Below are 23,134 nucleotides of genomic sequence, written 5' to 3' on the forward strand. Positions count from 1 at the left end.
TTTAGTGTGCAATACTATTAATATGATGAGTGTGGTCATATCTCGACGACTTTGAATATTTGGCCTCGCGTATGTGGACTTGGAGAAGGGGTCGAAAAAATATCTTGACTACTTGGCGTTCAATGGGGTCCTCCCCCAACGAACTAATCACGTTACTAATGAAGCGAGCCCCACCGGCACCGCCCTAGGCATTAAACCAAACCCCAATAATTGAGATATTTGATTGCATGCATACAATATTTTCCCTCCTATACTTACATATCTTTCTTTTCTCCAAAATAGAGGAAATATTAGCTTCGGTTTATTTTGCAAATATTGAATGATTTCAAAAATATTCCTATAAATGATCATTTGTTACTTTTAAAAAATGAATATCATTATCTAATTCATGGATTGGATAAGATGCAAACCTAAAGTTGATTGAGATTATCAAAATATAAATTTGAGTTTTGTACTTGATCTGTGAAGAATCAAACATTTAGTGAATGCTTAATCAAAACACTAATCAAGGATCAAATTTGAAAATGGTTTTGTTAAAGTGTTCGTATAACTCATGCATGAAGTTCCTCCTTGCTTCGCCAAGAAGGTATTTTACATAGTACTTACATCATGAGACAAGAACACGTAGAAAGGCTTGTCAATAAACAAAGAGAATTTTAAAATTCATGGATGAGGTTGATTGTAATTAATGAAGAAATGTTATATTTACTAAATCTGGGTTACTAAATTGGTATACTAAATTGTGACTGAAAGAATGTATTGAAGATAACTCACTTGCTTTAATGCCTACTTTCAATCTGTCATATATTTTATAAATTGATTTTAACATATTTAGTATTGATTGGACATGATAATATCAAGCAAGAGACATAATAGTAGATATATATCATGTTGATTTTATTCAATGCATATGGACTCGTGTTTAGCTCCGTCCTTTTCCCTCTAAGCACTCTCCTAAGGTCCTTTTCTTGAAATTAATAATTGAAGGCCAGTTGGGAAATTCTTATCTTTTCGTGATTGAGCCACGTCCAACCTTGTACCACATCCCTTGAACTTTCCTAGGTGGGACCCCTGATGGTGAATCTTGACCCATTGACTTTCTTTCTCTTTTTAGTCATGCACGATCCGCAATTCCACCGGCAATCTAATTACAAATTTGCCACTGCACAATCTCTTTCCTCCTCCTCCCTAATCAAATTCTGATACAATCACACTTTTTGGAAGTTCTCATGCAAGATATTTAAATCCACGATATGACCATTGGAACTTGTTAGAAGATACTTTTCGAGGGATGATGTAAATGCCTCTAAGTTATTGACGGTTCCGAGCACCGCCATTACTTCCTTCTCATCATACCTCACCTATCATTTTTGTAATTTCATTTATCGTTTTTCAAATAAACCCGTTTATGACCCATTTATTCGTCATGTAAAATTTTCAATCCATACCTAACCTGACACATACACTATTAATTCGGGGTGGGGAAAATGTGGTCCTTTGTCCATGGTAGACTTGGGGATTGTGATTACCTAAAAAAATAAATAAATAAAAGAACAAAAGGAATTGCCCCACATAATTCATTAATCTGACTCAACATTTACATTTCCAATTATATGTATGTACTATCTTTGTTTACATAAAATTGATTTTACATAACCAAATATTTCATAGTACTTCGAAAGATTATATTGTAAAGATAACTCCACCCACATCGAGCCATGTGTCATGGTCCAAAGATTTCCTAGCACGATGGACTAAGGATCATCCAAGAAGATCGAGTGAGCCTTTAAGTGATAGGCTTTTTTTTCTCTATGATAGAATATTCTTAGGGCAGGCAATATGAAAATTGTACACTATTTTGGAGTGTTCCTATAATTAATACGGGTAGTTAGTAAATGGAGATATAAAATTTTCACTGTTAGATTGAGGAAAGATCTACCATTGTAATCAAAAGGGTATTTGCATATATAAAGGTCTCCTCCCCTCATTTGTATCATGTCACAAGTAATAAAAATCTAGAACTTCTCTGTCTAAAAAGTTTCTCTCTACAATCCTCGAACATTCTCAAAGCATAATATGGGTTGCAAGTCAAGAAGCAAAGTTACGCAAGCAGAACTTTTTCTTATATCTTGACAGAGTAGTGGAATGTGGTCATGCATCCTCACAAGCGGAATAGACTCAAAAAGGATGGTCTCGTCCAGCTTTATCCTTTAGAGTGGATGACAACGTTTGCTTTTCCCTCACAAAGGTTGAAGCACCACTCTGAGGCAATGGAAAGTTTGGCTCCTCATGAGTGATTGTCATAAAGAGAATAAAAAATATCTCCTAATTAAGTAATTTTGCAGTGTAGATCTAGTTAAATTTACGTTCTTTAAATTTTGGTGTCCAGGTAATTTCATCTTTTCTAATATTTAACGATAGTTCTTAGAGTCTCAATGAAGTTAGGAAGTAAATGGCGTTGTGGTAGTCCAGTGTCATGAATTAACCATGGTTGTCTAGATTTTTTGGCGGAGGATTTTGTTCTTCTTAAGCTTTCTTGTTGTTTTGGTTGAATTTTTGCATTTGATATGTTTAAATGGCAAGTGTATATAGTGCCGCGGAATTGATGATCATTGGAATGGTCATAGGGTCAATTTTTCAAGATTGAAATGAAGTTGTGATTAGTTGATTCCATAGGTGTACTTTGAACGTATGCAGTCAACTTTCATATATGTTGGTTTCCCAAAAGTGAAAGTGGCTCTCAACATACAATAGAAAATAATAAGTTACATTTCATGATCAAGTTGATTGCAACCAAATATGTTTTACCTCACATGAGGCCAAAGACGTAAAATAAAAGTACTGATCGACTTATACCAGTGCGTGTTTGACGTTTGTGCCCTTTTGGGTTGGTATAAAACAAATATTATGTTCATAAAGGAGCTTAGAGAACTACTTGGTGATAATCACAAACCCCATATCATATTTTCATCAAAATGAATTACAAGTATACGTTAAGTATGCTGATGCTTCACTTTAAATACCTCGTGGGTCTCAACTCCCATCAGCTATATATATTGGTCTTGAGAGGAAGCTAAGAAATGTTGCTTCAAAGCTCATCTCATGAGTAATAATCAGTAGCAAGCCCTTCGTCTCGACAAATATAAAACACGTTAAGAAAGAATTCGATCAAGTTTGTGTGGTGCATAAGGCCAGAGACCGATAGAAGAATTACACTCGAAGAAAGGTGCTAAAAGATGAATACATAAGATAAGACGAAATTAGTTATAGTTATAGCACCCCCTGTCAAATCCCAGCCAACTGTTGGTTAACTGGAGCGCAATAGGAGAAAGAGCATTCAATAGCTATGCTGCATATAGGACATGGATTTGATAGCCTGAATAGTTATGGAGTTGCCTGAATAGTTATGGAGAAGGGAGTACAACAAAAGCAGTTCCCAAGCCCATGGCACAGAGAAGTAATGCACCTCTAAAAATACAGAAATCAATAAGTAATGAGAGATGACTCACTAGAATGTACATCAGATTGGAAGCATCCTAAATCCTTTGCCTTAGAGAAGACAAAGTAGTAGCAACAGCAGCAAAAATTCCTGGATTTATTGTACTTTTTTCTATTTTCAATATGCGAGCTTGTTCTTTGTTCGAGAGCCTCGGCATTGGGACATAGCGACTCTGTTTCTTTCTAAAACAGCGACACCTTGGCTAGAGCTTCTCCTTCAACCGGTGCATCATCATCAGCCGCATGCTCCCACAATCTGGCCAAATTAAAAGTAACAGAAATTATAGACAAAATGATACCACGTAAAACAAGAACCAGCAAAAAAGTTATCCATGTGAAAACTGGCCCAATACGATTAATCTCTTTGTATAAGCTTCTGCAGAGTGAATATAAAATAAAGTGATTAGAAAAGACAAGAAGCTGCATAATATGAGCTTTTCTGCACAACATTTCTTGGAGGACGAGACTGACCCTGAAATGTTGCTTAAGGCCTTACGCATGTTGAATTTCTAACATAATGCTCACTCCTGCTCATAGGCCTGGCAATATCAAGCACATATATTTCACACGTAAGCAATTGACCTGACTTATGAACTTTTTCTGGACTCCTTCTGAGGGGAGGCCCCTAGAACTGGCAAAATACCTTCCCAGAAATCTTCGTCTCAAAACTCTGGAAACCTAAAGAAGGATAAGAACTTCTAAGAGGCTTAGTTTGAGGCAAATCATTTTGCTTCTCGATGGAGGAATTCGACCCATGAAACTATTATATTTCTATTGACACCCAAAATTGACCTTGTCGTCATGTGCTGATCCTGGGAGAAAATATGACATTTAGGCAAAAATGGTTTACAATCACAGAGATAACATCTGGTGATCGATGGCAAGATAAGAAAATGCCGCGTGTCCAATTGTATAAATATAACGACGGATGATTGGTAGTCACTCAAATGGACTTCGGCGGCAGACTTTTCAATAAAAACACAAGTTGCAGGGATAGTAGGCGCTAAAGGTGCAGATTATGAGGGAGCAGTTGCTATATGAAGCCTCACGACATGGAACATGGTCAAGACGGTTGTATGAAGAGTAGGTAAAGTGATTTGCGAGGAAAAGTAATGTGGACAAAGCCAAGAACAGTTGTTAAAGGATACGCAATAGCTAAGCGGTTATCAATGACAATCCAACTCAGATAACCCAGTATGTGTTGAGATAGTAGTAGTGGCAACTTGTTTTGTCAAATTTCCTTATGGAAGTCTTGGATGACATCTTCAAATTGATGTCAATCGTAATTTATTTGCAGTGATGTATTTCATATCCTTCTTTTTATTATCCCTTTTTAGGCTCCGATCAGTTTCTTATCTTCTAATACTCAGAGGGCAAGAATTAATGTCTGTATAGGTCATTGGAATCTGCATTTAGAACACAAATCACTCGATCATCTCTTATACTGTTTTTCCTTTTCTTTTCTTGTTCTTCATTTTTTTTAATGCTGATATGTGCTGGAATCTCTGCTGCTTTTTTTCTTGATGCAGTATGGAGTTCCTGGCCAGATCTGCAGCTGGAGATGGTTCGCTTGGAATTGGAATCATCGTCAGGTAGTTCATTGGAGCGTGTGGACTCCACTCCCGAGCTTCCGCTGCCGACCGCCGATTCCTCAGGTGAAGTCAAGAAATCGTCATGGTCTCCGTCAATGACACAATGAGAAACTCGTCCGGTTCACACCCACAACCCTCAAGATCGGAGCACGCGGGGTTGGATGCCGCTCCCAAACTTCCGCTGCCGGCGGCATTATATCCACAACCCTGTAGATCAGAGTGCGCGAGGGAGAACTCGGCCCGCAGCGATGGGAATTCAGGAGTGGAGTCCACCCTCTCACGCTCCAATCTTGAGCGCTCCTTTGATTTCTCCTCTCACTTCCCTCCTCAGCCAGCAACTTGTTTCTCTCAGTAGCTTCCACCAGCTCGGTTCCTTCAACAAGCTCCGCTTCTCTCTCTCTGTCTCTCTCTCTCGATTTCATGATTGACATCTGCCTATGTGTGTTGAATGTTTACTCTATATACTGCAAGAGACTATATTGTTGGTTACGCTTATGAAATGTTCATTGGTTTGTCCAAATAGTATATATTTCGACGGCTTAAAATTCACTTGATTCACTGTATTAATTGAAGCTGAATGTTCGCTATGAAGTTGTTGATGTTTGCGCACCCCAAATGTTTGATGTTTTGTACGAATGAAATACATGATATTAGACTCGCTTATGCTCAATCCCTGGTCACGTTGGCATGTTTGAACGCCATTTTAAGGAGTGAAATTTGGATTATGGTTGTTGGAATGCTTGCTGGCCAACACCTGTTAAGCACAACTTTGATGTGCTTCGGTGTCATGGGAGGAAGACGTTGGTTGTCCATGATGACAGCATTTCTAGCGCATTACTGTCTCACGTCCATGCTGAATAGCTCAGAATCCATATTGATTTATCATTGAATCACTGCATTTTCATGGCTTCAGTATATGGAACATGGTCTGAAAACTTGCTACTTGCACTATTTCTTCATTGAATGATGAGAGCTTCATCCTTTTTGCAAGCGACGCTTGAGATACTTAATCATAAATAACATCAAGTTTGAAATCTTCGCAACTTCTTGTAAAATCGATGCACTTGTTAGGCTGTGCATGTTGTATACTTATTGAAATTTGTTGAGCGTGATTTCACAATGGTGGTTGAATCTCATTTTGATGTTATTTTGACCCATCATACATACATATGCATTCATATAACACAACGTTACATGGAACTTATGTTTTTATTCAAATCATGACATTTTGAAGATTGAAACCCGTTTGAAATGGTAGATATACTTGCTGTTCAGATTTGCAATGAGTTGAATTGAGGTTCATATGGTGTCATACCCATGCCATTTGGATCACCCAAGCATATTTGCTCATGTGGGGAAGTGTTAATTTGAATTGTTTCGATGTTCCATCAAGTTGTTTAATTAGACTATTCCTTTTAGTTTGGCTACTCCATCGATGTCTGAGAGTGTTCAAAATGGAGACTGAGAAGATGTGCTTCTAGCTTCTTATTCTAATGTGCTTCTGATAATCGAGAGGGAGAGAGTGCGTGTTTTCAGAAGAGCACTGCCTTTTTCACGGGCACTTTGGTCAATTAAAACTCAAAAGAATGTGTATGAAGCTATTTGAGTTATGGAATCAGAGCCACCCCTTTACATTTCTTTTTCTAATTAAAAGTTAGTTTGAGTACAGGCAAACCGACCAAATAATCCTCGAGGCTTCGCTTTTCCATGTAATAAGACAAATCCAGTAACATTTATAAAGCAAATCTCAAAGAAGAACGCCACAGCTCGACAACAAGAGACAAACTATACGCAAACCCTCACTTTTCGAACTTCACGACATTTTGCCAAATGATGCAGCTTAACCTGGTTACTTCGCCCGAGAGCGATGGTAACTCTGCCTCTCGGAGAGCCTCAGTCATTTCTGCATCCAAGAAAAATCCCTGTGCAAGCCCAATCAGCTACACAATCACACAGAAAAATCGACAACGGGGGAATCCACGATGGAGCAGCCAGTATGACAGCATCAGTGGAGGAGCGACGGGTGCATGGAGGTGGCCCTGCGTTTCTGTGAGAAGACAGACGCCATGGAAGAGACAATTGAGGAGCTTTGGAGGAGTGACATTTCCACCTGAAAGTCCGCGAAGATGAGTTGCCTAAAATGGAAAAAGGAGATGCGCTTGTTTGTAGCTTATATCACTTTAATGTGCATTTTGATAATCGACTCAGAGAAAGGAGTTTTAAGAAGAATACTACTGTCTTTTTCAATGGGCATTATCGTCAATTACACTTGAAAGCTTGTGTATGAAGAAGCTATTTAAGTCACGGAATAAGAGCCAGCCCCCTTTATTTGTTTTAACCAAAAGTGTGTGAGTGCATACGTGATCAAATCATAGAGTTTTGAGTGTTATGGTAATACTTTACATTTGAGGTATAAATAAAAATGATCATACAGCTCCATTGTCGCAACTCTTCCAACATTCGTGGTTAAAGGAGGCCAACGAGCAACAAAATAAATAAGGGAGGCGCATACTCTATTGGGACTCTCCTAATCTGGCGACATCAATAGACTTCCTGGTCCGCTCATCCCTTCTATTAGTTTATCGTGAACTATCTAGAAATTGCCACTAAATTTTAGGGTGCATATGTTTTACTGAAAATCGCATGAAAAAATACATATTTTCTATGAAAATCCTCCTTTAAGAAAATAGTTAATTTTTTTATTTATTGATTATGGCAAATATTTTTCTTTTTCTTTTTTTTTTTTTGTCAAAGGGAGAAGTTCTTTTCCCCAATCTAAACTTTATGTTTTCAATTAATGAAAAAAAAAATTCATAATTTGACTAGTTTTCCATCATCCAAACACCGAAAAGTCAGAAAATAATTTTTTGAAAACAACTTTGTTTTTTATTAATTGACTAGTTTTCCGTCATTCAAACACCGAAAAGTTAGAAAATAATTTTTTTGAAAACAACTTTCTTTTCCAACAAAAGGACCTTTAATTATGAGGATTGTAGTCTATGGGCTTGCCCAAGCACATTGTAAGCGATATGGATTTTAAAGGCACTTTTGAATGAATTGGACAAGACTAATTAATTTTGAAGCCCAACTTGAGATTTTATTTATTAAAATATTCATATGGGCTAGTTTGGGCAAAACTTAAGGCCCAATGTCTGAGGGGCTGGCCCAAGTCTATCAATTGATCATTTCAATTACCACTAATGCTTATCTAAGAAGTACCGACATTCTTCGGGAGCTTTTTATCTTGTCAAACACTTCGACATGTGTCAACATTCGCCGACACTCTTTAACACTCGGTCAACGGGCGTTGAAAAATTCGACACCTAGTCAACTCTTCCAATACTCTCCGACACTTGAGTCTATAATTTCAACATGTGAGTTCGGAATTTCGACATGTGATTCCAACAAGCACATAGTCAATTTTAAAAGATTTTCAACAAATGAGAAGTCAAAATGTAAAAATATAAAAATAATAATAATAAAGTGGGAAAGAAGAAAAACATAGTCTTATTTTTTTCTTTTGACTCTCACTTCTTGTGACACATAATTCACCTCCCAATTTTATTTTTCTCTTCTCTTTCTACACTTTGACACGTGAATTTAGAATGTGGATTGCTTTTTTTTTTTCCTTAAAATTTTATAGATTATCGGAATGAAGTTGAATTTATTAAATTGAAATAATAAATGATATTAACAAATGGTGGATTAATGTTTTTAGGATAAATTCATCCTCGACTCTTTTCTATAATTTATTTAGTTGTGAACTTGAATTAAATTAATTAAAAATGATAATTTATCGTGTATGTATGAAAATATACATTTAATATACAATGTATCTCAACGTATAAAAATTCTCTATTTTTTTAGAAACAACATGTTGGTGTGCCGTATCGTGTGTCGCATGTGTTGGTGTCGGTGTTACTTAGATGCTCACTACTGCCTTTGCCAAGTTGCAGTGGGCATTTTTCGTCTCACAGCGGTACTAGCACTCGCTGGACAAGTCGGTGCCGCACGTGTCCGGTGGCGTACACGTACCTCCTCCGGGTCGACTTCATGCTGGGCTTCTACATCGTGATGTACGCGCTAGGCATCTACAAGCTGACCCTGCTTATCAGCTTCCTCTCCCTCAGGTCCACCCGGGGCTCCAAGACCTTGTCAACAGCGGTGGCCCATCCCTCCCCACCCGCGGCCCTGATGAGTTTAGGCCCTTCATCTGCCGCCTCTGAGTTCAAGGGTTTGGTAGGTTTGCAGTCGGGATCACTTCGCATTATATTCTCGATTGGTAGTTGCAATTAGCTATCAATTGGATTTGATGGAATTGATATGCGGCATTTGGGGGGTTGAAGATGGAATTGTGTGTTCGTTTTATTCTAAATTTGAGATATTCTGGTCATGGAAAGACTCATTATAGTTGAGAATTGTCCATTCATGTTTAGATAACTTAAAGAGGAAGACGATATAGATTGAACTTTTGGTGAAAGTTCTTGTTTTTAACATATAGACCCCCCATGGTACTAGTCTTTGTAGGAACTCGCGTTTGACGAAGAGACTCCAACTCGTCACGGGCGTTGAACTCCAACTCTATGAACTCCAAATCACCATGGGGATCGAACTCCAACTCGTGAGGGGAGCCAAGTCATGATTTGCGTCGATTTGATTTGGGGCTTAAGGTTTAGACAAAAGAGACGTCGATTTGGGAAGAAGGATGACACAGTTACAAAGACGTGAAGAGGGACAGACGAGACATTGTCATTTTTGTATAAGTAAATTATCCAAAACAAAGTCGTTTTGCGGACATGAATGGTTTTAATTGACCTAGTAGCCACATAGGAGAGAGAAATGATTATGATAAATCACGTCAGTATTTTTCATTAGTCTAAATGAACGGAATTAACGGAATGACTCGAGTGCTCCGATTTTATAAGTTTAGGACTTGATTGCATTTTTTGCCAGTTTTAAAACTTATTTTTTGTGATGAATTTTAAGATTTCTAATGAACATGTCCTAATTAATTACAAAAGGCAGGGCCTATGGGCTCGGCCAAGCCCATGCTAAACAACATGGAACCGAAAGGTATTTTTGGATGAGTTGGACAAGGCTGACTAGTTATAAATACCCAATTTTTTTTTTTTTTTTTGGGTCTAAATAAAAACCCGACTTGAGTATTTTGTACGGAGAACAATTCTTGTGGGCAAGCCAGGGCCAAAACTTGGGCCCCATCTATTAGGGCCTGGCCTGAGCCCATCAAATGATCATTTCAATCACCACTAATCCCTACCGCCTCCTCCGCCGCGTTGCGGTGGGCATTTACTGCCTTGCAGCCGTCCAACACTTGCTAGACAAGTCGGTGCCGCATGTGTCGCAGCAATGGGTCACGAATCTAGCAGTGTGGTGGCGTACATGTACCTGCTCCGTATCTACTTTGTGCAGGGCTTCTAGATCATTTTTTTTTTTTTTATGTAGAGATGATTCATCCACTCACAAGATCATTTTCATATCATGACGATAATCTTTGCTCACCTTATTAAGAAATGCCTCTTTGATAGGTAAGCTTCAAACTCAAACTAACTGTACTGTTTTTTAGGAGTGACAAATTGAGAACAAATCTTAGAGAAATGGTGAGAATAGCTTAAGGGCTTAAAGTACAGAGGTGGAGCACATATAGAAACGCAAGGCATGCCAAATTAATTGTATTTGATGCGGGAAAATGCTTCTTTCGATAAGAAGAGAGGCAAATATTTGTCTGGATTAGGGATGGATGAAGTAAAACACAGTCCTCGATCTCATGGTAACACGTGGAATTCACGTAGAGTATATAACATTGATAATTGCGATATACTCGGTCTAATAAAGGCGGGTACAGAGAAGAAATACGAGAAGTCGAAATTTGCATGGGTTACCGCCCAAAAAGAGTTAGTATGGAGCTTCTTTGGGCCCAGCAGAAAGGCAAATTTTACCTTTTTTTTTTAATAGATGAGCTGTCTTTTTTCTTATTTCACAGCCATTTTCTGCACCTTTTAAAAGAATGCTTTAGAACTGTAGCTTAGTTTCATCGGAATACGTTAGATTCGTCATGTAATTTAAACATTTAATAGCAGTAAAAAGGCTGAAAGACCATAAGTGGAAAGTTATAATTTGACGAAAAAAGATCATAAGATGGTTTTCAGGAAATACATTACTATATTAAACTCAAAATTGCGTGACAAATATAGTTCATGGAGTATAAGTTTACCACAAGCACAGTTTCTCTTTCACTGGGAGGCGAGATCATTACATCTGAAGCATTCATCTGCCAATCGGCTACTAATAGTCAATTAGCCAATATTCTAATTCCTAGATTTTCGCCAGAATTTTATCATTCCTAAATCGTTCATAAGATAGTTTCTACTATAGGAGAAATCAAGAACCCTACCTATAGTAGGCATAGATTCCATAGAAGGTCTGAGTGAAAGTAAGCGCGAGCAAAATGAAAGCAGCAATGACCGAAATGATTGACCAGGGATTACTGAAGTACTTGTGCTTGAGACCGGCTATCCAGCCATTCCACCTATTGCTGTAGTATTTGTTCACCTCCTCAGACAGTCCACAGAGATAACTATCTTTGATGTCGAAGGCCACCTCCTGGCAAAGCCGGTTGAAGAGGTTGGCAATGTCGGTGTTGCTCCCAAGCCAATGCTCAATGATTCCACAGGAGTGGAGGTGCCTGACGTCTTCGGCGGAATTGATCAGGTTGTCCATGAAGATTACGTACGAGGTGATGTGGTTGCCGCAATCGAAGTTACACTGCTCAAAGGCTATCAAGTTGAGGAAGCGTGACCTCGTACCATCATGGATAACAAGCTTAGGGATATAGAGGACCCCGTTCTTGAACTGGATGTCCCAGAACTTGTCCGTCTTCCTCTTTTTGAACTCAATCCCGGCTTCCCAAAGCTCGGTCACACAGTGGATGAGCTGTTGCTGCCTCTGCGACGGGCTCTGGTTCCCCACCCGCTTCTGGCTCGGGTGCAAGAGGCTCCACCGGTACACTTCGAGGCAATGGATCTTACACTTGTCAGATACCAGGTCGATATCAATTCTATTCATGCTAACCTCAGTCAGAGGATCGTCCGTCGGCTGGGGAGGGTTGAAGAACCGAAGCGCCAACTTGGCCGCGAGCCCCTTCTGGTTAGGATCACCAAGCTGAAGGCCGAGAAGCCGGTCAAGTATGAAGAGCGGGATCTGATTCTCGAGCATGATCATGTCCCGCCGAATCTTGTGCATCGATCTCCACGTTGAGAAGACGGAGTCATTGCGAGGGTAGCCCAGTTTTTCGAACCCTATGGTGAACCCCAGGAACAGCTCGATCATAAAGCAACCATCGAGAACCATCATATTCAAGAATTCCTCGATGTTCATGGATTTCGATCCCTCGTAGCAGCCGTGAGCGTCCTGTTCAACCTCCCTCACTGATTCTAGATAGAAGTCTCTCTCGTGCTTAGTGCGCCAGATTATGCGGTGGAGGCAGCGCAACTTGTGCTTCTCCATATGGCGGAGGTGCTCCTTACCGTGGTGGTACGGCCCAAGGGAGACGATCTGGGGGACCCAGGCGTTGTCCTCGCCGTCCTTGAGATAGTGCGGGATCCGGCAAATTGAGGGGTTTGGCCCCGGGGACTCCACGTCTTCCAGGCAAAGTTGCTCAAGCTTTTTGATGGAGACGACCCACTCAGGCTTGGTAGGCCTCGGCTCATCTTCGGCAACCTTTTTGTCCTGGGATGGTTCTTGCGGTAACTTGTGCAGCTGCTGGTCCTGAGGCTGTTGTTTTTGTTGGTGGTGGGGGTGATCTATTACTCCTGTGGATGCATCGGAGTTCGATTTCTTCGGCAGTACAGATTCCAAAGCTTCTTTGAGGTTGAGAGTGATTGAATACCCACTAGCGAGCTTTTTCTTTAAAACAGCGAACATTTCTTGTGAAGAATTGTTGTGTTTCTCTCCTGGGCTTTTTTTTTTTTTTTTTTTAATCTTGGATTTGATGCTTTCTCCGCCGAAAAAAAGAGAGACGAGAGATTGTATCGTCCAGGGAGGATATTGGGAGCGAGGAGAGATGTTTCCAACATCGAGATTCGAAACGAGCTTTATGGTGCTCTAAGCCTCTACGACGTCACGTGGATTTCGTCATCCTATCCATAAGCTGTCACCGAGGGCGAGATGATAGACAACATGTCCAACCTTAACCATGCCAGGTATAATTATTGGACTGACTTTTTAGGGAATCAGCTGCCTGACGATGTATAGATCACAATCTAAGTAGCACCGATATTGATACGCGACACGTAACATGACACAATATGACACGTTGACACGTCATTTATAAAAAAATAAAGAATTCCGACACGTTGGGACACGTTGTATATTAAATATATATTTTTATATATACATAATAAATTATCATTTTATAATTATTTCAATTGAATTAATTTGAATCAAACTCATAAACAAATAAATTATTAAAAAAGCTTAGAAATAACATACACTAAAAACATTAATCTGTCATTTATCAATATCATTCATTCTTTTAATTTGACAAATTCAACTTTATTTCGATAATTCATAAAACTTGGAGATAAACCAAGTAATTCATATTATGGACACGCATGTAAGATATGTTGGAAGAGGAGAAAAAACTTAAAAGGGGTGAATTGCGTATCACGGGAAGTGGGAGTCAGAAGAGAAGAGAAGACTAAATTTTTCTTCTTTCTCCATTTATTATGTTTATTATTGTATTTTATTTTCACACACACACACACACACACACACACACACACACATATATTGATCTCTTTTTATTGAATTTTTAAAATTGATCTTGATATTGAAATCACATGTTGAAAAATCATATGTTATGATTCCAACTCGAGAGTATCGAGAAAGTTGACTAGGTGTCGGATTTTCCGACATGTTGACCAAGTGTCCGAGAGTGTTGGAGAGTGTTGAGCACGCATTGAAGTGCTCGGACACAAAGACTCTTGAAAAGTGTCGGTCTTTATAGATCACAACTCCCCCCAAACAGCTGTTTACATCATACGGTATGGTTGGGTCTTTATTTTGCCCCGATCAGCCTTTGAAATTAAACTTTCCTAGGCCAGAATAATTTAATTGTTAAAGGTAGTGTTGACACCTAAATTTTGGTGACTCTTTTAATTAAAAAATTATGGATTAATTTTAACCTTTAAAAAATATTAGTTAATTAATTAATTGCATGGCATATAGTTTTAGGTGCATTTATTTTAATTTGCATTTACATTGGGCCGGTGACAAATGGGTTCAAATTGATGGTTCATAATGTTAATTTGGTGAATTGAACTAAGCCCACGAAGGGAGTAAATCGGCTCAAACCCGTATCCTTGATTTTACGGATTGATTTGTGCGAGATTTCAAATTTTAGAAGAATCCTCTTGTAATCCTAAATCGTATCAAAAGCAAATATTACATTTGGGAAAAGGAATTTTCATGGATATGGATTTGGAAAAATTAAAACCCTAACTCATGGCCTATAAATAGATTAAATGCGTAGGGTTTGAGGAGAGAGGCCACATACACATTGAATATACGGCCATATTGTGGGTTTTTTTTCTCTCGATTCGAAGGTTAAAAATTCAAGCCAGAAGAGAAAATTTTCCATCGTTAGGGTTTGTGGAGAAAAAGTCAAGGTTTTAAGCTTTTGTTGGAAAAAAAAAAGTGCAGCAGAAGAGAAAGAGTTGCAGAGAGAAAAGAGATGTGAGGGGACAGGTGAGTGAAAAAGAATAAAAAGAATAAAAGAATAAAAGCAGGTGCTGTTCATCTTCTTCCTCCGGCAGCCGGCCACCGCTCCTTTCGCCCGAGAACCAGCCCTCGACTGCGCCAGCATCACCCGCGTCGGCGACCCACGAGCCTCCCTGCTCCATCGCGACAGCAGCCGCGACCCGATCCTCCGCCACTGGTTCGCCTCCGCAGCTGCTGATTTGCGCCACCAAAGCGACGATCCACAGGAATCCGTGCCCCGACGCCCAGCTACCTTCCCCTCGTGAAGCCGCGACCCAGCGCCGCTCACGACGCCGCTGCCTTTCCCCGACGCTGCCGCCGCTCCTCTGGTCTCGCCGCGTTCCGCCCCAGCCAAAGACCACCACGCCTGCAGATCCGAGGTCCCTGCGGTAGCCACGATCTGATCTTCAGCCCGCGCTCGGAGTCCCTAGCCCGCGACGCCCGTGCCCAGCCAGACCCGCGACGCCGCTGCGCCGATCCCCGAAGCTCCTGTTGCTGTGCCGCCGTCGCGCCGCTCCGGAGCCTCGCCGGAACCCTAGCCGGCGATCTCCCCTCGCCGGACCGGCCACCAAATTTATTTTTCTTTTTCTTTTTCAGAAAAAAAAAAGAAAAGAAAAAAGAGAAAAGCAAAAGAAAATTTAGGTATTTTCTTTATCTTATTTTTGTTTTATTATTTTTGCTATTTTATTTTATCTTTTTAGTGTAATTATTCCTTTAATGTGAAATTGAAATTCCATGATATGAAATTGCCTTGAAATTAGTGATTGTTAGTCCGATTTTCAAGCTTGAAATCCGGCTCGCAATTACTTAAAAAAAATTTGCCAATCCGATCTCCCGCTCGAGATCCGATTCGTAATTTATGTGAAATTGGCCAACCCGATCTCATGCGCGAGATATGGTTCGTCGATTTGGGTATCAATATGGCTTGATTTGCTGTGATATTACTTAAATTAGTTTTCTTTAAAAAAAAAAATCAAAAAATGTAGTTTTAGGGTTTGCATGCTCATAATAGGTATTTTATTTCGAATTTTCAAAAATAAAAAAAAGAAAGTGCATTCATTTAGGTTGTTAGTTTTTTATTTGAATTGCATGTTTCATTTTAAATTTAGATCATCTTTTTAGATAAATTGCATTTTAGATTTAGATAATGTCTTAGTTTAAATTAGGATTTAATATGACTTAATCCCTAGTTTAAATTAGATAGAATCTTAATCTAGCTAGATCATTTTTGCATTTCATAAAATTTGTCTTAGGATAAATTAGTTACAATTTCTAGGATAGATTGCATTTTCAAAAATAAAAGATGTCATTTGCACGTCATTGCATATTAGAATAAATTGCATGCTTATTTAGAATAAAAACCATGTGCACGTCATATAGAATTATGCTCATACAATGCACGTCATTTAGTGATTTTTGTTAGGTCAATTTAATTAGAAATTGTCAGTCATTAGATTAATTTAGATTGCATATTTAAATGTTGCATTTCTTTAAATTCGAATCTCATAGAAAATACAAAAAAATTATTTAGAATAAATCATCTCATGCTTAGGATAGACTACATGCTTAGTTATGTCATATTGCTTAGGTCATATAGCTAAGTCATGTTACCATATCATATCATTTCATGTTAAATTAGTGGCATGCATTACATATTGCATGATTTTCATTAATTAAGTGAAAACAAAACAAAAATTGCGTGTTAATTAGAAATCATATTTAGGACTGCTGATGTGAATTCTAAACTAACAACGCAGATGCTTTCGTTGCTATGAGGTAAGTCCTGCAATTTATTCATTTGCTTTCTTGAGTGTTAAATTGGTGGATTGTGCACCCATATGACCACCTCACATGTTAGGGAAATAGATTTAAAATCAGTCCAAACTGCTTGCCAAACATCTTTCAAAATAAAAAGAAAGGTACCGAAAGAGCGTTAGACTATTCTAGCGTAACCAAGTCCCCGTGCCATAGTCTCCAGTTCGTAGGAGTAAAATAATTCTCCCGTTATTTTACTTGGGTTTCTAATCGACCCACTAAAAATAGATTAGTGGCGACTCCGAATTGAAAATCATTGCATGTTAAGAACTTGAACCTAAGTCGCGAATTGGTATGGGCTTGGGAGAGCCCGAGTTAAGTCTAGGCTTAACAATCCATTAACCAAACCCTGGGTGGTCCAAACCCCGAAAAAATTGGGTCGCGACAGCTTGGCGACTCCGCTGGGGAACTTGTGTTAAAACACTTAGTGGACTTAGGCCAATTTTCTTCTTTTTGAGAAATGCTTTTGTTTGGCAGCGAGGATTCCAGGTACGTCCCTAACATTTAGGTGTTAAATGTTCTTGCAGATTGGGAGGTATAAGGGGAAGTGTTTGCTAATCTTTGTTATGCAGGGAGATGTAGGAATGTATGGTTTACATTCATATATGAAGTGTTGCTTGATATGAACTGTTGTGCATGCCTTGCATCTAGCACTACACTATTGCACACACAACCTGCCGTCGGACCTGGGCCGCATAGGATCATCTAGGATGGTATTGGGATGAATGCTACTCCGACCGCATGCTCGCGGTATGAGTCGTCCATCTCAATCCCGAAGTTTCTTTCATGGTGTCAAGAGTACCCACCTCGGTCCGCATGCTCGCGACCCAGGTCGGCTCTTTGACCAAGCCGGAGTCATGAGGACCCGACATAGTCCACAAGCTCGTGGCTAGTCCGATCATCCTTGTGGCTCCACCTTGATAAGCCTTATAGAGTAGAAATCGAGCCACTTACCATGCGTATGTCTATGTGATTGCCATTGATTTTCCTTGGTGAAGTAAGTCTTCTATCCATATACTATGCAATTTACTTTCGGTCCATCCATGACAATCTAGGTTAGTCATTTAATCTAATTCATTTGTCAATTAGAAATGAAATGAGGTAATTGCCATGCAATGAATCATTTGCCAAAAAACTTTGGAGAATTTGTTTTCAATTCATGTTTAGGAAATTTGGTCTTGTTAGGGTGTTTAGCTTTATTTTCCTAGTCCATTTTTAGGAAATGCCCTTCTTGTAAGAACTTTTCATGAATAAATGAAAAAAAATGGAAAAATCGATTAGATCATTGTCATGGATCGACTTTCTATTTACCCCCATGCTTACATGTTCCCGTTCATTTGAATTAGGTGATTATGGAATGATCTCGCTCACCCATCCATTCACAATCGAGAGTTAAAATGACGGATCAAAAAGAGCTTATCTCGTCAAGCAAAAATGCTGCAATCTATCTTTAGTGAGAAATTGCGACTCCAAGAAGAGAGCCAAGAAGACCTTTTGAATCTTCTCATTTTCCTGAGGTAGTCAAATTTGATGCCATCATGAAGAGGGTAGCGACATATCTAGATGGAAGAATATCTGACCTGAAGGGTTTGCATTACAAGATCAAGAAGGGTGAAGAATTCAAGTACACACGATTCATGGTCCTAAGTTGTTCCATTTCCTCATTTAATTAGGGGCATGCACCTTCCCCTGGGAATTCTTATCGCTTTTTAGGGATTGATTTCAATTTCTTCTGTGCTTGAGCATCACATTCCAATAAATGTAATTTGATTGACGAATATCAATAAAATTACAAGTTTTGTTTTGAGGACATGATGGGGTATGCCAAACCAGTCTGGTGACGATATCCAACAATGAAAAGAAAATATCATCCATGGAGAAATTCTGAGGACTGGGCTTCGTCATGATTCCTCATCCAAAATATTCCTAAAAAAAAAAAAATCATTTTTCAAGCCATTTCCAAAAAGCATGCATTAGATTAGTCTTGTTTAATTTTCTAACTCATTTACTTCATGTTTCAGAGCATTACTTTCTTGACCCGATAAGAAAGCTTCTGAAAAAGGCACACAGGTTGCAATTGATTCAACTATTACTAAACAAGCTTCTAAAGAGTTAATGTCGATCACATCTCGATACTACTTGAAATATCCATCTTGAGGAGTCAAACAAAGTGTGTTCCGTTTCCGTGCTTGACGGAATTTTCATTCTTGTCCATTAAATGAGGGGCAAGTTAAAAGAGGATCGTCCATCTTTGGTGAAAGAGGTACATCTCGTCTTTGAACATAAATAATTTTGGGACATGACGCTTTGTTCTTTTCCTTGCAGATGACGAATTGGGGGCACTACAGAGTCTAGTAGTGACATGACTGAGACAAAATCTCGATCCGAGCCAAAATGGTTGTGCAATTTGAATTTACTTTGAGTTGCAAAGTATCCTATTCATGCACGTTCTCTTGTGCAGGGGCAAAAGCAAGAACGGAGTATTCATCAAATCAAAAAGCGGATTTTCACTTTTGATTGATAGAGACAATCCAAGGACATCCATTGCTGAGATAATCCCTTCGTGGGACAATTCCTTGAATGAATGCTTAAAACCATGTTTTGAGTGTAATAAATTGTTTGTTTTGAAGTCACAAACACTTTTTATGCTTAAAGTTGCTGGACTCTTTTGAAAAGAGAATTTTCATATTAATTTAGCTCACCAATTTCATGTAGAGATTTGTCAAGATAGACAATTTAATGGAGTGACATCAATGCTTAAGAATGCTGAATGAGACGTGTCAGTATGATGAAAGGCAAGCCTTATCCTATACACAGTCCCCTACTTATACATTTGTGAGATGAGTGTAGAAAGTTCCATATCTACAAGGTAAAGAGTTCTCTCGCAAAAGGTATGATGACCGAAATGATGAGGGGCAGTTTATTTCTCTATCCCAAACACTACAGGTGATTCATTGCTTAACCACTTTGAGCCTTATACACTTGTGAAAATTCTTTTCAAATTATCCCTGTCAAGAAACCACCCCACATTGGGGCAAATTGGAGGGTAAGATAGCACCATAAAGTGAAGAAAATGGATTGAAATTTTCTTGCTTTCACTTGCATCAATTTTCAAGTCGTGCTATTACATTGAATTCATATGGTAATTTAAGTGCCTTAGGATGACGAAGAGCATTTTTTCTCTATCCTACATACTTATATCCTTTGCATAGCCCACTTGAGCCTACAATTTCATTTCTTTTAAACCCAGTTGGTGATCATCCCCCACACTGGGGCAAGGCAAGAGACATATGAAGACCTTTGAAAGTTTGAATGTCATTCAAAGTGTAGTTGCTTGACGCATGCATAGAAATCAAAATAGAACTAAGGGGTATGAAAAAGCAGTGTGCCTGGTAAAAGCAAGGCCAATGCCCATGAAAAAAAGTGAAGAAAAAATGAACAAGAACTAGGGGCATGAAAAAACAGTGTGCTTGATAAAAGCAAGGTCGATGATGCCCATAGATGAAAAAGAGAGTCAAGATAAAGACTATCTGTTGTAAAAAGATTGTATCTCCAATGGAGCAATACTCAAAGAACTCAAAAGTTGAGTTTTTACAATCAATGGAGCATTTCATGAAGACAATCCCCGATGATGAAAAAGAAAACTGGTGGCAATGCCAAGATGATCACCAACTTTCACTCTTTACACACATTTTGAGCCTGATGATCCTTTCATTTCTCAACCCATGAACCTAACCTATGTTACGACCCTTACAAAATCTCTTCAGATTAGGGAACTTGAATTAACATAGGGGTTCACATGTTTTAAGCATCGCTTGAAGGAATGCGAGCAAGACTACTTCTTTCTCATTTTGCAGGGTTCTTGACTTGTAAACCCGGAGATGATTGCGAAGCTATTCTTTCAATAGCATTGACTCAAAGAGTCCCTTTGTTAAGCCGTTGACCGAGCCCACATTACGGTCCCTATTAAAGACCTCTCAGATTTGTAAGGTTGTACCGCTTGCGAGAATACTCGGACCCTTGTTGGTGTGATGATAGTGAGATGGAGTGATTATCATAAAATAGCCTCTAAATGAGAGTGAGTGAAAGTCCTTTCTAATTGAAGGTCCCTCATTTGGTATTCTTAAGAAATCCATGTCATGAGTGAAGATTGTCTTGAATGATAATTCTCTCCAATGGAAATTTGGGTGATGCAAAGGTCATTATACATGAACCCCGATTGAGTTGATGAAAACCTCACTAAATTTTGAAATGTGCATTCTAGAGTAACTCAGATTGTCTATCTCTTTGATGAATGCATATCAGTTTTGCTCTAAACCATGTCGACGAGGTAATTTAAGTTCCTTTCAGAATGTTTCATGATATTAGGAGATGAGAAACCTCCACCATGAGGTGAAAGACCTCCACAGGATATCCAAATTCCAAAAGACATATCCCCAAGAATCAGAGATATCATCAGGTAAGTATATCTCTACCATACTCTAAAATACTTGTCATTGTGCAGGTATTCTCTCTCAAGTACATCGACACTTGACTTGGTCAAGTTGTCCAATTATATCGACCTGGTGTGCTTTCATAGCCCAGAGTCATTTTCATCGACTCGGCGTGCTTCCGTAGCCCGATGTCGCCTTTAATAGACCCGGCGTGCTTTTGTAGCCCGGAGTTCTTGACCTGGTGTGCTTTTGTAGCCCAGAGTCCATTTAATAGACCCGACGTGCTTTTGTAGCCCGGTGTCCTTCATATTGACCTAGCGTGCTTTCGTAGCCCAGAGTCATTTTCATCAACTCGGCGTGCTTCCGTAACCCGATGTCTCTTTCTTAACCTGGCGTGCTTTTGTAGCCCAGAGTCCCTTTAGTAGACCCGGCGTGCTTTTGTAACCCGGTATCTTTCATATTGACCTGGCGTGCTTTCATAACCCAGAATCCCTTTTAATAGACACGGCGTGCTTTTGTAGCCCGGTGTCCTTTATATCAACCTCGGCGTGCTTTCGTAGCCTGAGTCCTTTACACCGACACTCAATGGAGTTGTCCCTCAAAGATTTTTCCTCCAGATTCAATCGATTAAGGCGGCAAGAACGGTTCGGGTCCTGGTCGGATGATTTCGTCGCAAGGCTGGGCGACCGAAGAATGGTTCGAGTCCTAGCCAAGCAAAACCTCAGTCTAGGCGACCGTAGAATGGTACGGGTCCTAGACAACATTTATTGCTCTAACAGGCGACCGTAGAATGGTACGGGTCCTAGAAAAGCAATTTCCTCATTCAGGCGACCGTAGAGATGGTACGGGTCCTAAAAATAATTTTCTTCGTCGAGGCGACCGTAGAATGGTACGGGTCCTTGACAACACCTATTCCTTATTCGGGCGACCGTAAAATGGTACGGGTCTGGAAAATGAATCCCCTTTAGGCGACCGTAGAATGGTACGGGTCCTAGACAAAACCTTTCGCCGTCTTGGGCGACCGTAGAATGGTACGGGTCCTGGGAAAGCAGTTCCTTACAAAACTTTTCTGCCGTATTGGGTGACCGTAGAATGGTACGGGTCCTGAGAAAGCAGCTCCTTTCTGCTATACTGGGCGACCGTAGAATGGTACGGGTCCTAGGAAAGCAGCATCTTCACAAAATCATGTTACCATTTTAGGCGACCGTAGAATGGTACGGGTCCTGGACAGGTAACACCCACTACCTCGAATTACTTTATCATCATCGAAGGTAAGTTATTCCAGGTAGGTTCCTCTACCATTTGCATTAGTATTTCCATGCATCATATAAATTGCATTAAAAAATGGAAATCATTTTTCAACAAAAATCATTCAATGCATGTGCATGACCAAAATTTAGATCTCAATTTATCTTTAAAGGCAACCTCTGCGAGCTCACCTTCAAAGAGGGGCAGCTGTTGACTCTTTTAATTAAAAAATTATGGATTAATTTTAACCTTTAAAAAATATTAGTTAATTAATTAATTGCATGGCATATAGTTTTAGGTGCATTTATTTTAATTTGCATTTACATTGGGACGGTGACAAATGAGTTCAAATTGATGGTTCATAATGTTAATTTGGTGAATTGAACTAAGCCCACGAAGGGAGTAAATCGGCTCAAGCCCGTATCCTCGATTTTACGGATTGATTTGTGCGAGATTTCAAATTTTAGAAGAATCCTCTTGCAATCTTAAATCGTATCAAAAGCAAATATTGCATTTGGAAAAATGAATTTTCGTGGATATGGATTTGGAAAAATTAAAACCCTAATCGTGGCCTATAAATAGATTAAATGTGTAGGGTTTGAGAAGAGGCCAGATACACATTGAATATACGGCCATATTGTGGGGTCTTCTTTCTCTCGATTCGAAGGTTAAAAATTCAGGCCAGAAGAGAAAATTTTCCATCGTTTCTTTAGGGTTTGTGGAGAAAAAGTCAAGGTTTTAAGCTTTTGTTGGCAAAAGAAAAAGTGCAGC

The 23,134-nt window shown here is 39.3% G+C and overlaps 1 protein-coding gene across 1 annotated transcript; it reads right to left on the bottom strand.

Annotated features, from left to right (window-relative positions):
• Positions 1–11,327: 11,327 nt before the first annotated feature.
• On the bottom strand, positions 11,328–13,031 carry LOC120288444 (UPF0481 protein At3g47200-like). The gene has a single exon (XM_039302428.1). It carries the CDS (start codon positions 13,029–13,031, stop codon positions 11,499–11,501), a length of 1,533 nt encoding a protein of 510 aa, XP_039158362.1. The 3' UTR covers positions 11,328–11,498.
• Positions 13,032–23,134: the final 10,103 nt, after the last annotated feature.

Source organism: Eucalyptus grandis, chromosome 9 (assembly GCF_016545825.1).
Source record: "Eucalyptus grandis isolate ANBG69807.140 chromosome 9, ASM1654582v1, whole genome shotgun sequence".
NCBI lineage: Eukaryota > Viridiplantae > Streptophyta > Magnoliopsida > Myrtales > Myrtaceae > Eucalyptus > Eucalyptus grandis.

Bases quoted from the DNA above. Each gene is read 5' to 3' on its own strand.
- LOC120288444 (XM_039302428.1), bottom strand. From the start codon at position 13,031: ATGTTCGCTGTTTTAAAGAAAAAGCTCGCTAGTGGGTATTCAATCACT.